The sequence below is a fragment of the Onychostruthus taczanowskii genome, unplaced genomic scaffold, assembly GCF_017590055.1.
Source record: "Onychostruthus taczanowskii isolate IOZ18803 unplaced genomic scaffold, ASM1759005v1 scaffold2, whole genome shotgun sequence".
In the NCBI taxonomy this organism is placed as follows: domain Eukaryota; kingdom Metazoa; phylum Chordata; class Aves; order Passeriformes; family Passeridae; genus Onychostruthus; species Onychostruthus taczanowskii.
In genome coordinates this window covers 12,346,604-12,358,996 of record NW_024499239.1, presented here as the reverse complement: position 1 = coordinate 12,358,996, position 12,393 = coordinate 12,346,604, and the positions used below count along the sequence as shown (strand labels likewise).

General features: G+C 40.8%; 1 protein-coding gene across 1 annotated transcript in view; it reads right to left on the bottom strand.

The window, feature by feature from the left end:
• Positions 1 to 2,222: 2,222 nt before the first annotated feature.
• Positions 2,223 to 12,393, bottom strand: part of LGI2 (leucine rich repeat LGI family member 2) — a 32,974-nt gene continuing 22,803 nt past the window's right edge. The window contains exons 6-10 of the mRNA XM_041402814.1: positions 12,180 to 12,251; positions 11,533 to 11,604; positions 10,304 to 10,473; positions 5,541 to 5,705; positions 2,223 to 3,054 (exon numbers count right to left, since the gene is read on the bottom strand). Coding sequence (XP_041258748.1) covers positions 2,237 to 3,054; positions 5,541 to 5,705; positions 10,304 to 10,473; positions 11,533 to 11,604; positions 12,180 to 12,251 — 1,297 coding nt within the window. The 3' untranslated portion in view covers positions 2,223 to 2,236. The remainder of the gene's footprint in view (positions 3,055 to 5,540; positions 5,706 to 10,303; positions 10,474 to 11,532; positions 11,605 to 12,179; positions 12,252 to 12,393) is intronic.

The window sequence follows — 12,393 nt, the reverse complement described above, 5'->3', positions numbered from 1 at the left end:
CCTAAAATAAAGTGCTGGTGCACTGAGAAATGCCACCCTCATCAGAATATCTAACTCTAGTGAAACTTGCATGCTTAACACAAAAGCAATACAAAATGCTTTCCCACAACATAGGCTTATTGCTTGCCAGCCATATCCACTTTAAAAAGTAAACTTGAAACATAGGAAGAAATTGCATTCACTGGCAGACACGAGTATGTTTGTTTTGTCAGATTTGTTAGCTTAATCCTAGGAGAGGTATTGCTAAACCCTGTTGCAGAGTGTTGGTTTGCATCTACTGGTCTTGACTGAACCACTGGGACTGAGACCCCATTGGGATTCAGAGGGCAGCACTCAGTATCTCAGAGGGTAGGATGGGCCAGGTTGCCAGTGTAGCTAAAAACAAAAGCAGGTTGAACAACTCTGTAGGAAAAAAAACCCCTAACACATAACTGAAAATCAGGATGATTTTCAGTTATGTGTTAGGGGTTGATCAGTTATGTCTCTGACAGGCCAGTAATAACTTCATTTCATAGCAGAGTGGCAAAAGTTGGAGAAGACTGTGACATGCCAGGTCACTGGTAGGTTATGACCCCATGGGAGCTCTTATATGTAAACCTCTTCTGCAGCACACTTCACACTCTGGATATTGGAAAGCCTATGAGAACATCTCTGTTTGTGATCATAGGCCATGTCCAGGAATAAAATGTCAAACTCACTCAGCAGAAGGATGGTGAGATAGGCCTAAGTATGATGGAATAAAGGATCGTTTCCTTTGCTCCTCCTGCTTTATGCAAGACCTCCATATTATCCAAGGCAGCAATACGACAGCAAGACATGACAAAACAACCTAGTAGACTAAGTGGTATGGAAATGTAAAGAAATATCTTGTGTAAGTGAACAAAAAAGAGCTCTAATACACAATTTTTTTGGGTAAGAGGGGCAAAGACCCTTTCCTGGAAAACAGTCCCTTGCTGTTTTCTTGAGAGAGGCTCTGTGTGCCAGGATTGCCCTGAGTCATTAGGATGGCTGAATGGCTTGGTCTGTAACCACCCAAAACACCAATGAAGCACAGTCTGCCCACATGCTCCTCATTAGCCTTCAATGGATTGGCAAGCTGGCAACAGCCTGGACTCACCAGTGGAAATCTTTCTTGGAGGCAGGATTAGCTCCAGTCTGAAACAGCTGCAACAGCTTGGTTTCAGATGACTTGGTAATACTGAAGTCACAGTTAGACTTTAGCCAGAAGGAGGATTTCATAAATACAACTTGGATGTCCCAAACCTGAATTTACTGCTAATGAGCTGTGCTGTGTGGGAAATGCTAGGCAATAAATCACCTCACTGAGCCCAGAGGAGCTACAACTTGGGGTGCATCAATGTCAATATGTGTTTCAGGCAAAGTTTAAGCCCTGCCTTCTGGAGTAATATGTTAAACACTCAGAATCTACTGGAAATCAGGAAAAATATGAATTAGGGCAAAATGGAATGGATTTCTGAAATACCTATTAAAACAGAGAGTGGATGTGACTTGTAGTTGATTTGTTCATGGCATTATGCAGACCTCTGACATTTTCTATCTGTAATAACTTGCTAAGATCTCATGGTCCTCAAGAGACACACTATTCCTAGCCACCTGTTTACTGTGGGCTGGGCTACTTGTTATGCACAATTTATTGCTGAAAAAAGTGAATAATGGTAGAAAAACGGCAATAGATTTTGACTCTCCCTTCAGTCTGCAAAGAATTATAATGATGTCTTGGATTTACTGTGAACCAGAAAGAAAGATTTTGAAGAGAGAACTCAGTGTATTCTAGAATATTCCTGCTTGCTTTTACAATTCATCAGCAACCACGAAGAACAGGCTCTAATATTAAAACTACACTACTAAAATGTTACTTTAGGAGTCAAGATCATTTTTATGCCTTGTATGGCTCACTCTTCTTTTTCTTTATGAGATGTTTGACTCAAGGGAGTTTGCTGGATTAAATTTAGATCATTTTCTTAGATGTCAACATTAATTCTAATGCACTGCACTCCTCTTTGAATGACTGAAGATTGCAAAGTGTCTTTGAAAAAGGATAAAATGGACATGTCATGCAGTAACGAAGTAAGTGCAGTCCCTGATTAATATGCAAGTTTGAAAAGTTCAGAAAATGTCATCATACTCCATAGGTGCACCCTGTTTTTGGAAAGGTCTCTTTTTGTTTTGTTTGTTTATAAATGTCATTCTACATAAATTTCACTCTAGCATCTTTTCATAAACTCAAGTCAATGATGATATGTTCAAATATTTGAGTGTTTCCTTTAAAACTAGAGGCAAAGAAAAAATCTCTTCGATCTGTTGACACAGCTGTGAAAGACCGTGGTGCTTGCACATAGATTTCTTTAAATAATCTGAATATCTTCTTTTCACCATCCCACTGGTAAATCTGGGAGAAGGTATAGTCACTTCCCAAGGCTAGGTAATAATTGTTCTTGAAGGAGAAAGGCTGCAGCGTCATGGCTCCTCGGGATGGAAGGGCCTGTATCTCCACAAACTGTTTGCTATTCCATTTCATAACTCTGGAGTCACCAATGAATCTTGTGAGTGTGATGTAAAGGTCATCTTGTATCCTGAAACTCTTCACAGCCAAGACATCTTCCATGTTGGGGATTTCACTGTGTGGGACAAACTTTTTGGAGGCTTTGTTCCACTGGAGTATAATGGGCACCTGGGAACGGCTAGAGAGGATTAAATATGATTTTCCATCTATATCGAGAAACTCAGCATCAGTGTCCCTGAACCACTCGTGAAGAGACTGATACGAATAAAATCCTTTGTTATTCCACTTATACACTGTTGACAAACCTGCTTTAGAGCTATCTGCTATGACAAAAAACATTTCACTGTCTATCTCAAAAAGCTCTATATCGTTTGGCTTGGAAATGCGAGATTCTTCAATATCCTGGAATTTGACAAACTTCGTCCAGCTTTCATCAAACTTGTAAATGTGTGAGCCACCAAAGAGCTGTGCCACCACCACAAAGACTTGGTCACCAACAAGAACGGCTTTACATCCCACTATAGACTGACCTATTGCCCAAAGAAAGAAAACAAAACAACACATGTATTAGCACAGCACAAGCCACACTTTACACCACAGACATTATTACCAAATCACCCCTCCCCTTTTTTTAAACCTGCACCATCTCATAATTTTGTTTTCTGCTACATGCCATCAGAGCATCTTCTCAAGCTTTTTGCTTCCCAATAACTGGAGAGATGACTTGTCCCACCCTGCAATGTGTGCAAGTATGATGTACCATAAAATCCTAATTCCTTGTTTTGCAAAATACTTTTTATTTCTCTGTTTGTTCAAGCACATGGTCCCTGGTATCCAAAACAATTATTTAAGCTAAATTTTATTAATTAAAAATGACAAGGTTTTTATCTTGTCATTCATCAAATATCTGAAATTCTCTTATTCTTGTAATCTTTCTGTCTTAACTAGAAGAATGAAATAGAGTATATTTTTCTTGCTCCAGAAGGATTAGAGTCAGCTTTTTGCTACTGTACATAGAAATATTTATGCACCTTGTGGATATATCCCCTGACAGCAGGATGAAAAAGATAAATCTAACTCTGTAGTTTGTGCTAGGTATTCTTGAGATTTTGTTAAACTAGAAATATTTAGCAATATTGCAGTTGCCAGATAGATCAGATCAGGTTATGGTCTGTCTTGAGAATGTCAAGTTGCACTAAAAAGAACCACATCAAAAACGTAAAAATGAGACTATTACAATAGGTGTTGTTGGAAGCAGAGAGGAATTCCTCTGTGAAGCACACAGTTTAGGTAGAACCACAGCTGCCCAAGCTCCCCAGTGCATCCTTGGTCAGCCACTATGGAGATTTACCCTGGCTCCTCTGCTGGTCCCCTACCTGTGGCTTTCAGAGCTGGCCTGGGATGACCTGCCACCCTCGCAGTGTAGGAGAGCTGGGTGTACCTTCACCTCAAGTACAGCAAGGGATCTGCAGCACAGGCATGAATGGTCAAGCTGATCATCCAGGCTCCTTTTGATCTAACTTAGTCAAAACACAAACTCTAGAAGAGCTTTCACCTGTCTCCTTCTGCAGAGGACAGCAATGCTTTTCTCTTCACTTCACTCTAAAGGCAATCTTGACAACTAGCTCAGCTCCAAAAGCCCACATTGTAAAAAGAGCTAAATTTAGATATCCAAATGCCAAGCATATGGTAAGTAGTGAAATTCTCTGTGGAGCTGGCTCCAGAGCTCTACAAAACACTCTTCAGTCTCTGCAGGAGGCTCTTTATGTTCCTGTGTCCCCTGGCAAAAATCAGGCTCATGTACATTTCAGAGTCCAGAGCTCAGACCTTCCAGGAGCAAGCTCTGGGTGTGGAGCTAGGACAAAAATCCTTTGCAGAAATGTCTCCTAATCAAATCATTCAAAGGAAGATGAAATACACCTGGAAGTGTGTATCTAGTGTTTGCTATCTTTGCAAATGAGTCAAACTCCCAACTTAGTTCCCAGAGATTTTCTAGGGCTCAGTTAGCTCTCTCTGAGCTGTTGAATTCTCAGTTTACATCCCTGATACATTTTTTACCCTAATCTACCAAAACACAATGAAACCTAAAAAAGCAACAGGTTTTGTTTCAAAAATTTCATGACAGAGGGGTAGCTTCTTGTAAGATTTTGTTAGTGACACACGCAGCTGATCTGAGAGGTAAGTGCTTGCTGCCTTTGTAGAATTCCACACCAGAGCAGGACACAGCATACTCTATGTCTCCCAAAATATAGGTAAAAAATAATCGATCACACACAACAAGGACAGGAGGAAAAGATGCTCCTTTGATGATTTAGCTCCTGAGTATTCAAAACCTCTGGCTTGGAGTATCTGGGAAAACAGGCAGCAGAAAACAGCTTTGAAGACTCTGTCTCTGCTGTCATGGTGTGACTGAGCACCACAAGTGTTGGTTAGGGTCAGAACAGTTGTTAGAAACTCAGCATTAGAACATCACCTGGCATCCACACAGGCTGTTTGTTTGGTCAGTAATCTGACCAAGAAGTTAATTGAGCATATTTGTAAATTGAAAGTAAATGCTGAAGTTTACAGTACATCTCTTTAGGTAACAATCACAGTTTAAATATTTTCAGCTGTCTTCCTGGTCAGCTCACCCTACAAGCATCCTTCAGACCTGTTTCCTACAACATGCAATAGATTGTTTTTATATTTTGTTTTGTAGGCACTTTGGCAAGATCAAGTGCTCCTTCAGCTTCTGCTTTAACTTGCTGTGTGATTGAGGCAGTGAATGCTAAGCTGGGCCAAGGTATGACATTTATAGCAAGTGTTTGTGCCTTCAGAAAAGTTTAAGATTGGGCAAAAAAAGCCTAGTTTGTAAGGTTAAATGTGCATGTATTAACAAGATGCACTACTCATGTCCAAACATCACTCACTTCAATCAGCCAAATTCAACAGAGATTCAGGACCATACTCAATAAACTGATCCCACCTACAAATCCTATCCAGTTCATCAGTGGCTGGAATCTCAGTGTTGATATACCTGTGATGTTGTCGTAACTCCTGAAATTCATTTCAATGTGATCCCACTCCAGCACCATGCAGTTCTCCATGCTGGGCTGTGCAATAGCTACAAACACATCATTCTTTGAGTTGAATGTATCCACTGAAACAGACTGGTAGGGCAAAATCTGGTGGACAACGAAATCTAGAAACATACATTTATGACAGTTAGGATGCATCCTTGCTGGAAACACAGAGTAAGTGGTCACTGATTAGAACGATGTACACTGGAAAATGAGTTAAATACTCTGCATTTTGTATAACACTATCATGAAGCATCAGTACTCATGCTAGGCATGAACCAACAAAGAAAGTGTCTCCTGCTTTAGGTATCATGAACTGTCCTCTGAAAATGTATTTGTCAAGGAGCTCAAATATGTAAAGAGTGAAATAATTCAGATTTTCCAGCCAGGCTGGCTACTATCAGTGAAATTTAGAAGTCTCTTTTCCCCACAGCTGGAAGTTGCTTTCCCGTCAAGTGAAATGGCCTTGCTAGAATCACATTCAAGCTGAGAGACAGCAACTACCAGCTGAAGTCCAATAACTTCTTAAGTCATGCAAATTTAATCACTAGCAATTTGTGTTATGCTAAACCAGGCAGAAAGTGAAATGATATCTGAAGTTTGCCTGGGGATAACCCCATTTTGCCTAGACCATAGACAAAATGGTGTAATCAAAAACTCAGTTAACATAATGTTTTATGGGGCATTATAATGTAGTTTAGGCATAAAATACAACCAACCTGAAAATTACTATCCAGTGGAAAACTTGTACTAGACAATAAGACTGAGAAATTGGAGCAACCTGCCTTTGTAGAGTTAACTTGAAAATTCACCCTGGAGTATGTCAGCAGTCACCACAGAGCCAGTCTGGGGCAAAGTGAGGAGATTTGGGTCTGAATTTGACATTTGACCAGACAGCTGTGCAAGATCTCTATTATCGGGGGGGGGGGGGGGGGGGGGGGAATGGTGTAGCAGAGCTGACAAAGCACTCAGGTCTAAAGTGTGTTCAGAGGCTTGCATTGAAGTCGTGTATGGATATAGACACATAGAAAAGGAAAGGCAACTTCCCTATGATGGCATTTCTGTGCAGAACCACTGCTCTGCTCTGCACTGTTTTTAGCTCCATTTGCTACAAGCCTTCACCATGCATTGCTATGTTGGAAGGGCCTGAGCATCCAGGGATTTTGGTGAAATGGTAATTAAGTCCTCACTCGAGTCCCTTATTTTGGTGCATTATGAAATAATTGCTTCTGAATGAAGAACCCTCTGTTTCTGCATGCTTGAAAGCCTTGCCCTTGAGGAGTTACACTTGTGGAGAATAAAGATAGATGACTACCATTAAACAAACAGAGCAGATTCCACAGCTGTGAAAGAAATGACAGTCTTCATTCTTCGAGGGCTATTATAAACAGAGCTTGGGCTTGGTTCATAAATGCTGGTAGGCAAACAAGAAAGTTATCTTCATTCACTGGGAAACTAAAAGGGCTGGGGAAAACTAACACTGAAGTATGCAAAAAGTAAAGGTAACTGACCAGTTATAAAAGGATGGAGTAAGAGCAGATACAGTCACACAAAATAAAAATATTTTTTAAATCTTGAGGGGAAAAAACCCCAGAAAACTAATCCTGAAAAGACATTTCTTGGAATCTGAACAGCTGTGAAACTCTTCGGGGGAATCTGTGAATTGAAACAAACCAGTCTGTATGTGAAAATGGGTAGGGAAATCATTTGTAATCAGTAAAAAGCAATAAACATTGGTTTTAGCACCAGGTGGGAATACCAGACTGTAATGTAGAAGAGGGTTACACAGTGAAAGTTGCTGCCACATCAGGGTTGCAAAAAATTCTAATACAGTAAATACAGGACTGGGGGGAGGAGCCCTTTTCCAATATCTTTCTCTTTTAAGCTGGATCCCCTGGATGGAAGAGGGCAGAGGACACAGCCCACACTTTCTCCCTGTGCTGCTGGCTGCATAGCTGTCCCTCTCTCCCTCCCCCCAATACACAGTTTTGCTCTCCCTGTCTCAAGACACATGGTTTTCATGCTGTTTTCTGCTGGCTTACAGTGGGGCTGTCCCCCTGTCCTCCAGCCACTTCTTCCACTTCTGCTCCCTCTGTGGTTGAGCTGGCATCATGGTGTCACAGGTGAGGGGCCCAATACTTTTATTGGGGTGATTTTCGTTCTGGCAGCCCTTGCTCGGGCTGATCCCAGCACACAGGAGCACTGATGCCAGCACAGGAGAGTGCAGGGAGCATTATAGGACACTAAGTAAAAATGTAAGTGATGGTCTGTGTTGGGCAGCTGCTCCAAAGCTGTATCCTGCCATTCAGTCCCACTCTCCTCACATCCCTTCCTCCTTGCAGAGGACTATCCGGACCTGGGTGTGCCAGCAGGGAGTTTTGACCATCCTTTCCCTTCTCCCACCATAGGAGATCTCCAGAACAGGAGCAAGAATGGAGCAGTAGCTACTATATGCAAACTACCTCCCTTCCAGACAGCAGGGAAAGAGAAGAGCACCTCCAGAAGACAATCCCAGCTAGGTAAAGAAAGGTGGAAATAAGCTTCCAAAGCTCAGTGAGATGATCCCTTCTTGCAGTCTGGGCAAAGCTGGTCCCAGGCATGCACATGGCCTCTTTCCAGTGGCTGTGGGAGCCCGAGGCCTGTTTTCCAGTCTCCTGAAAGTGAGTCACATGTTCCCTGTGGTGCTCTCAGCCACAGGACAGCCCCCTCACACACTGTTGAGGAAGAAAGACAAGAAATGAAGTGAAACGGCTTAACCTGCTTCCATGATGTAAGCACTGAGAAATGGAGAAGACAGATGCTATCACAAAAAGAGTTAAAATGCAGGTCACCAGTACTGTCAATCGCTTTCTCTGTGAAGAAGCAACAGGACCATTTTGTTCTTTGCCATTTTATTTTAAATTTGGCAGCACCTCTTTCCATCTCTCCTGTTACCATTGTAGCAGTTCAGCTCATGCAATGATCTGACTGGGCCAACAAGACACACATTTTACCAAGCAAACTGCTTTGTTGCTACATCCTGCATCCAGTCGTGCTCGACACAGAGTACTGGAGACCAGAAATGATGGAAAGTCTGATCCCAGCTGGCAAAGGAGAGAAATACTATACTGAAGACTAACATGAATGAAAGAGCTTTGCAGAGCCCTACCCACCACTGACTGGGAAAGGAGAATACACCTACAGTGTGTATGCTAAGCCTGTGACTAATCTATCCTCAGGGAAGGAATATGGGCATATTTACACTCCCTTTGGATCTGGGGGAGGCCATAGCAGAGAAGGAGAAAACAGCAGTGGTCTGACACCACAGACCACCAAGGTCATAGAGAGCAGAATGTGACAGCACCATGCAGTGCTGTGGAGCTTCTCTGAGGGCATTTGAGCAAATATTCAGCTGGGCTGTCCTTGCCCCATGGAACGCCTTTGGTTCCCTAAAACTCTGCAGCATGTGGAGTTAGACTGATGCTTGGTGTAATTTCACTTACAGAAGACAGAGGGACAATGTTAAGGGTGAATTTTGCCTGGAGCAACTTTACAGCGTCTTGGTACAAAAAAGCGACAGAGGGCTGGTAGGTCAGGATAGGTTTGTGGACCAGGTTTGTCTTTCTCTTGGGCACTGTTAGTGCTACACAATGGCTTAAACCAGACTGCAATGAAATAAAGCCTGCTTTTACTTTGCATTGCTGCATCTCGGTGATTTGGCAGATGTAGGAACGTAACTCTGGTGCTGTTCTAAACTTCATTGCTCTCCTGTGTTTGACATTCTTTTATGCAGCAGGTTATTGCACTTTACCTCTGCTGCTCTTGTGACATAATTTTGAATTCTGAGTTCGTTCTCTTTTCCTTCACATATTGCCATCAAAGCACCTTTCATACCTTTTCCTGAAATTTCATTTTACATTACTAGTAATCAGCTTTTTTCTTGTCTTTTAATAATAATGACTGACTTGATGACAGATGAGAACTTGCACACCTTTGATATTACTGTCTAGAAAAAAGGCAGAGCACTGACATCCTATTCAAAGAAGATGAAAAACAATACCCGCTGCTGATATTTTCAGTTATATGATGTGACTACATTTAAAGATGGGTAACTGCAGCAGTTTTGGCATAAAATATGAGCATAACCACATGCAAATTTCTCTTCACTCCCTTCAGCATGCTTTACATTACCTTAAAAAATAAAAAAAATCAAGATTCTAGGCAAGACAGTAGTCAGAATATTATTGGACTTTTCTTGTCAACTTAATGGAGTTCCCTGAAGAAATTCTGGCACTATTGCCACCATCTTTGATGCTAATAAATCATGATTTATCAAATAAAGATAACAGCTATAGCCACGTTTTTGAACTTATTTTCATTGCTTTCTGTGAAATACAGAGATTTTGGGAAGCCCATCTGCTATAACTATATGGCTTTATTCCAGATAATAAAAAGCATTCTGTGATGAAAATTAAGCCACAAATTGAGTCATAATCAAGTCTTTTGGAATATGAATAGGCAGAGCTCTTCTCCCATTATCAGTTAATCCAAATAAAAACTCAGTACATACTTTGGCATCTAAATGTAATTTTCCCATTTTGTACTTGTTCTAGTACTTGGAAGTGCTTTGTATGTAACCCTTTCCTCCCCCCAGGTCATGCTCATAGAGGCGAAAGGGCATAATCTAAACTTCTGATATTTAACCATTTGTAGTGTGCTTAGAAATATACATTCTGAATACCTGTAGTGGTGCATTCATAATCAAAACTTGTCACATCATTTAACTTCTTATCCTGATATTCTGCTGGGCCAATACACAGGACATCAGAAACAGTGGAATTTGTCATCTTTAACCACAAAAACAACCACTTGGCTTTGCAGTCACACTCAAATTTATTGCCCCTTAAATCTCTAAAAAAACACACAGAAATAAACATATTTGAAAAGGTTGATAGCAATATGAGTACTACAGAACTGTCATCACCTTGACATGCTGAATTTCAAAATATCTGAGTATCCTTGAATTGTTCTGAACTGAAAACGGGGACGTTTCTTAAGTTTTATCTGCATTGCTTTATCATGAGCTCTCTTTCAGTGGGTTTTTTGAAAAACTGTTGCGTTCTATGGTCATATATAATCATAGTAATGGAGCACTGTGATTCATGTGTAAAGTTACTTTTTTGGTAAGTTTTCATAGGATGAGGACTGTAATGTAATACATCCTGACATTCAGGTTGTCTGCTGAAGGCCTCCTTTGCACCATTTACCAGTGACACAGAGAATTCCCATTCCTTCACTAAACTCTTCCAGTACTGCTGGTTGACAGAGCAGCCTTGCAGATGTAAAATACAGATGTAAGACTTGTATTTTTTGAGTTGCTGCTGATATAGAGTCAATTTAGCTTCTTCCAGCTCATGTATGTACAATTTCAGCACTATACTTGTTTTTTGATGCTTTGGCAATTTCTGTGGCTTATGATTTTACTTTGTTGTTTGGAAGAGCCAGGCCAAAAATAGGGGAATCCTAGGTACACAGGAAAATACTGACAGAATGTCAGCAAACTGCTACAACTGCACAGAAACAAGGAAAATAAGGTTTTTTTGTTTTGTTTTTTAAACTAATCCCTTGTACTAAAATAATCTCGGGGAATATGCAACAATAATAGGGAAATATGTTCAGAGAAACCATCATTTTAAAATTCATTGTCTCCCTTTCTCTAAAACACAATTTTCAAGACATCAGAAAGAAGTGCAATAACACAAGTTACACACAGCATCATAAGAAGCAACAGTGATTTAAGAAGTAGTAGTTACTTTAGAAGAGTCTATCAAGCAAATAATTATATAATGAAAAACAGAACAAAAAATACAATTTTTTTTCTGTGTAGATACCAGATACAGCACCACACACCCAGCACCTAAAACTAAGAGCAAGATTGACAGAAGCAGTAGAAAGATTCTCATTACTTACAGTTCAATTAAAGAATCTAAATCACTGAAGACATCCCTTGGCAAAGCTTTGAGGTGGTTATTTGCCAACGAACTAGAAAAGAAAGTTAGAGCTTAGTATCATTGCTATCTCTTACCTTGCAATTCTTACAAAGTCTGAGCTCACTTACAGGTTGTTAATTATCCAGTACTGTCCAGCCACTGGCACTGTTAGAAATTACCAGGAATAGGCATTAATTATTCTCATTCAAGAATGGAGATTGCTTGAAGTTCACATGAAAGTAAAATATTTAAAGCTTTTTTTTTTTTTTTTTTTTGCCCAGGTGCAAATGTAACCCACAGAGCAATCGCTGAGCACACTGGAGAGAAGCAGGAATGTTAATCATGAGCAGGCAGTGTGGTGCTGGTGGTGGTACCAGTGCAGCACTGGGCACCAGGGGCATCCCAGACCCAGCTGTGCCTGCGCACAGGCAGCCCAACATGTGGCAGTGCTGCCCAGGCAAGAATTGCTCTAAGGCTGGTTCTTAATTTATGGAAAGGATGTTGTTGACAGCAGTAGGAACCTGACACAGAGGGAAGAAACGTTTTCTGTGTAGCAGGAAAACCAGTGGTCTCCCAGGAGAATTTTGTTCAAGTAGAAATTACTCTATTAAGTGTTAAATAACTTACAGGTGAGTCAGGTCACGAAGGCCACGAAACGCATTTCTTGAAATGGTTTCAATTTTGTTTCCTTCAATAAATCTAGGCCAAAAAAAGAGTATTTTAAAATACTTTAAGTAACATTATTATTAGCACCACTGTGCTTTAAGCTATGGTTGCCAGATGCAGCATATTTCTGGGCAGTTTCTTCAGACTGAGAAGTGGGAAGTCTCCGTGGAGTTGC